General features: G+C 33.8%; 2 protein-coding genes across 2 annotated transcripts in view; both read right to left on the bottom strand.

The window, feature by feature from the left end:
- Positions 1 to 399: 399 nt before the first annotated feature.
- LOC111682860 (histone H1.1, embryonic-like) lies at positions 400 to 1270 on the bottom strand. Its single transcript, XM_023444851.2, has 2 exons — positions 1131 to 1270; positions 400 to 1020 (listed from the first exon to the last, which is right to left on the bottom strand). The coding sequence occupies exons 1-2, from the start codon at positions 1131 to 1133 to the stop codon at positions 499 to 501; spliced, it is 525 nt and encodes a 174-aa protein (XP_023300619.2). The 5' UTR covers positions 1134 to 1270; the 3' UTR covers positions 400 to 498.
- A 1040-nt stretch (positions 1271 to 2310) lies between these two features.
- The window catches only part of LOC111682861, a 7690-nt gene continuing 5138 nt past the window's right edge, over positions 2311 to 4862 (bottom strand). Inside the window, exons 2-4 of the mRNA XM_046954130.1 lie at positions 4585 to 4714; positions 2825 to 4527; positions 2311 to 2762 (exon numbers count right to left, since the gene is read on the bottom strand). Of these exons, the coding sequence (XP_046810086.1) occupies positions 2447 to 2762; positions 2825 to 4527; positions 4585 to 4714 (2149 nt within the window). The 3' untranslated portion in view covers positions 2311 to 2446. The remainder of the gene's footprint in view (positions 2763 to 2824; positions 4528 to 4584; positions 4715 to 4862) is intronic.

Here is a 4862-nt window from a genome sequence, read left to right as displayed (position 1 = left end):
CTGTATTTTCTAGCTGTTGTTCATTATTGTAGTCATTTGCTGTATTTTATATTCAATTTCAAATTTTATTTTTGTCGACATTGTATTGTTGTTATTGGTATTTTTTTCCCTCGTTTCATTTATTTATTTTTTTTGGCAATAGCGCCCTTTCCTTAATTGAAAACTTTGCACTATAGTGAAAGGAAAATTTAATACAAAAATAAAAATTAAATATTTCATTTAATTTGAAATGAGACAGACAGTCATCATTATGAGCAACAAGTGGTGGTTAATTTTCGTGAATACAATTAAATGATCGATTTGTCAAGAAAATGTAAATAGTTTCAAGGTAACCTAACTTAGCATACCGCCAGAAGTAAGCATTTATATAAGTACTTATTTATAAATTCATAATTAATATTATTACTAGTTTCATTGTTTATTCAACACTATATACGCTGTTTTTATTAAAATTTTATTATAAAATACAATTAAACAAAAAGAAAACTTCAACATAACTTAAATTTTCGCTGAAAATGTTCGTTTAGCCTTTTTTACTTTCTTAGGCTTAACAGCTGGTCCTTGTTTGACTTTAAACCTCTTATTAACTTTCTTAGCGGTCTTTCTCTTTTGTCTTTCCTTATTCCTTTTATTTTTATTTGCATTCTTATGTAAAGGACTTGTAGCTGGAACTCTAAATGAACCATTTAAACCAATACCTTTAACACTAACTACTTCACCGGTTTCGAGAGCAGTTTTAAAGATTTTTTTCATAAAGGGCATACGATGTTTTAAATCGCTTGTGGTATGAAGAAAATTATCCATAATATATTTTCGTATACTCGCCAGCGAAAAACCTTTGCGAGAATTCTGGGCTAGAGCTTTAATGGCTTGTTTCATCATGTTTTTCGTTGATATGTTTTTAGTTGATGGATGATGCTCTCTAATGAAATCGCCATCAGATGATTTGGGTGTCATAGGTATAAAGGGTGCATAGATTTCAGCGGATAATGATCCGTTTTGATTTTGGTCGTTGGTATTCTGAATATAGAGAAGAATTAATTTGTATTAAATTATTGAATTTGATTCAAAAGTGTCGAATTTGTTTCTTTCGATACGTGAAGCGAATTTAATGCACATCTTGTACTTACCATTTCTTAAAGTTATTTTACAAATTACGTTGTTATGTTTATAAAAATATATTTTTCGGGTTTTTTGCTGTTGAATATTTGAAAATAATTAAATTAATTTATATTGAATAATTGAGCAAAACTGCTTAGGTAGTTTGTTCTACTACCTTTTTTTAATAAACGATAGTAGAATTTGTAATAGCAAACTAACAATTTGCGATCCCACGGTAACATAACCAAATGACCTTTTGATCCACATTTAACTTTTTGATATATCTTCAGTATTTAATGTAAACACGAGCAGATTTAGTAGATTACGATTTAACGCTTAGTGTTCTAAGTGGTATCAACACAACATCGTACTTAGTCCTAGAATGCCGGGCATTGCTTAATGAGATGAGAAACATTTCGCAATATGACAGTACAAGTTCCTAACTCGCCTGCCAAACTGGGTTTCTCTCTTTTCAAGAGATCATACTGACCCTTTCGCCGGCATAGCGCTCTCAACCTGCAAACACTCTACACGTGATAGGCTATAAGAGCTTGCGCAGTGCTGATGTCTACTGCGGCCACCTGCATGCAGGCAAGATCACTGGCTCTTTGGGCTCCGTGCAAGAAAGCTATGCAGGAGGTACCACGATGAAGATATAGAAGTGAGCATAACTCACTTCCTCTGTCACTGACCCGTAAGAAAATACTGAATGAATCTGCTAGGTAGCTACTCCTTGCCTGACTTAACGAATCTATCGAAGACAGTGAATTGAATTTCGACCGCATCGTTGTCATCATAAACTAGTGTTGTGTTACTAGAATGTAAAATATCGAAGGCCTTGTGACCAACACTTGGTGTGGAAATTGTCAAGAAACTTATAGGATTGGATAGGCTACAGTTTACGGATTATATTGAATGATATCCGAATATGCAAAGGTACTAGAGACGGTCGAGCACTTAATTTGCAAGTCTCTTAGAATATGGAATTTATGTTTGAAATTTCTAGGGAATATTCATCAATCTAATAAATCTATTTATGAGGTGAATTGGTCATCTTTTCGACTTCTTATATAGCTTACTCACCCAGCAAAAAAGAGAACTTCCAAAAAAACGAAAAAGAAGTAGAATTTTTTCCATGGAAGTACTGAAAAAGGCTTGAAGAAGTGATGATATTAACACAGGCTTGTAATAGGAGAGATGTTCTTTTTATTTGATACCAAATTCTGAGTGAAATTGCATTTCAAAACTTTTTTTGCTTGATTCAATTACATTTTGTTATTAATTTACTTTTATTTTTTATAATTTTACATAAAAAATATTACATTTTCCATAATTTCCAATTTGCCTAATCAACATTACTGGAAAAACGATTTATCACCAAAGTGGGACTATTTGAGACATTCGAATTACGTTTGGGTAGAGGAGGTGGAGATCTTGGACTCATGCCATACATATTTGGAATACTACGTTGTTCGGCTGTATATTCATCGTTGCATACTTTGGGGGTTTCATACTCGTCATCGGCGAAATTATAGTTGGGAAAGGTGTCTTCAAAGCAAGTGGAAGATGATTTTAAACTAGATAATCTCTCTAAGTCTTTAACGGACATGCGATAGGGTGAGGGTGATGCTTCAGCAGGTGGTGTATCGGGTAGAGGAAGTCTAAATTGGTAGAGTTTTTACCGATTAAAGAAAAATTATTTCTACATATTATATAAACTTACTTAATAGAAGATTGTTTCTTTATGGTCAACTCCTTGGTCGAGGGTTTTCTCTTCTTAAGTGAATTCTGCTTTTGATATTCTGTTTCGGAAATAGTTGCCACATAACAAGCCTGATCGGGTTTCTTAACAACTAAAACATTTTTAGAGCCCTCTAAGAGATCCGGATATGCCTTAATGCCAAAGTAAGCAATCAATGCCCCAGCTATGGTAGATAATAGAAATATCAAACATAACATGCCAATCGTAAATTGTTTATTATCCTCTGATATCCATATGTTTTCCTGCCGCTTAAGCGGTACATGTAAAGGCAAACAATCAAAGGGTGAAATATCATTCTCCATAGCACCCAACAAACAAAATGTATAGGTGGTATTTTCCTGCAGTGGACCAACAATTAAGTCGGGTGCATCATAACGTTTACATTCGTAATCCAAAGAAGTTTCATCGTAAACAATAACCGATGATTCCAATTGTTCACTAAACCAAATGACCAAAATGCCAAATTGCGAAGGTGTACTTATGCTGACAATCACACTATTGTTTTCAGGTATTAGGTGTAATTCAAAATCATATGTGGGAGCTGGTAATTGCAAATGTTCGGAATTATCACTAAATAATTCAACACTAGATTCAACTGGTTCATCGGAGGGCAAAATATTCGCTTCTCGTGAAGTTTGACCAGATGCATTGGGATCAAAGCAACGCATTTTTAAAATTTTAGAAGATTCAGTTGATGACAATTCATTAGATTGTACATAATCACTACTGTTCTCTACAGGCGAGCTACTACCACTACCATCATTTTTTGAGGTAGTAGACTCAATAGTCGAAGTTTCAGGTTCTGTCACCGTCTCCAGTTCTTTTTCTTCTACTGTGTCTTGTTGGGTTGTACCTGTTACTAAACAATTTTCCTCTTCAAAGTCAACTTCATCCAGTGATACGCCATACAAATGATGAGGAGCTTTGCAGTACAATACTTCCATAAACTGTTGGCGATATTCCTTATAAAGGTTAGCCAAGTCTTGCAGCTGACAACTACAAATCCAATAATTATTGGCCAAATTTAACATGGCTACCCCTTGAGTCACAAGTATGGGTTCCAAAACAGTTGCCGACAAAGTGGTCAACAAATTTTTCGAAAGATTTACAAACGCCAACTTTTCTTTTAAATCTTCAAATGCATCTTCCTCTATATGCTCTATTTGACTTTCAGTTATGGCTAAATATTTCAAATTTGGCATAGACTTGAATAAGTGCTTGCTCAGGGAACCATTGAAAATATTATTACTTAAATCCAAATATATTAAATTGGGCATATAGCTTACACCGAACAGACTGCCATTTCCATTAATTCTTAAATTTGCATTTAATTTCAAATTCATCAAAGTCGTCTGTACCGGTTGGAAGATGGATGGTGCTAACTTTTGTATATGTGACTTGATAGTCAAATACCTGAGACTGTAAAGTCCCAACAAAGCACCACTCTCTACTTTTGTTATATTCATATGGGCCAGTGAAAGTACAAATGTATTACGAAAAAGTGGTGAATTGAAAGCACTACTTTTTATTTTGGTGATATTGCCGAAACGTATTGAAACTTCGTAGAATGTAATATTGGAAGCCAACCAATAATTCTTTAAAACACCCATGGGAAAATCTTGTTTCTCTAGTATAAGTGCATCGAAAGAGGGACAGGAACTTGCCTAGAAAAATATTCATTTGATAAGATTTGTAATTACTTTACTTGCTTACTATTTTACCTTGACGACTTCGTGTACAGCTGCATATACATTTACAACACTCGTACAGGCTATTTGGCATAGTTTCTCCTGGCAGCCATTTTTATTTTTTCCAATAGCTTCATATAAATCGCTTAACTTAATGCTAAAACTTAAACAAAATTAAATTATTTGGTTAAAATTAAAAAAAAAGTTTTAGTTCACTTCTAGTTCAGTTCTAGTTCAGTTCTAGTTCAGTTCTAGTTCAGTTCTAGTTCAGTTCTAGTTCAGTTCTAGTTCAGTTCTAGTTCAGTTCTAGT

Source organism: Lucilia cuprina, chromosome 6 (assembly GCF_022045245.1).
Source record: "Lucilia cuprina isolate Lc7/37 chromosome 6, ASM2204524v1, whole genome shotgun sequence".
NCBI classification, from domain to species: Eukaryota; Metazoa; Arthropoda; class Insecta; order Diptera; family Calliphoridae; genus Lucilia; species Lucilia cuprina.
The sequence above is the reverse complement of the archived record's forward strand: the minus strand, read 5'-3'. Positions and strand labels throughout refer to the sequence as shown.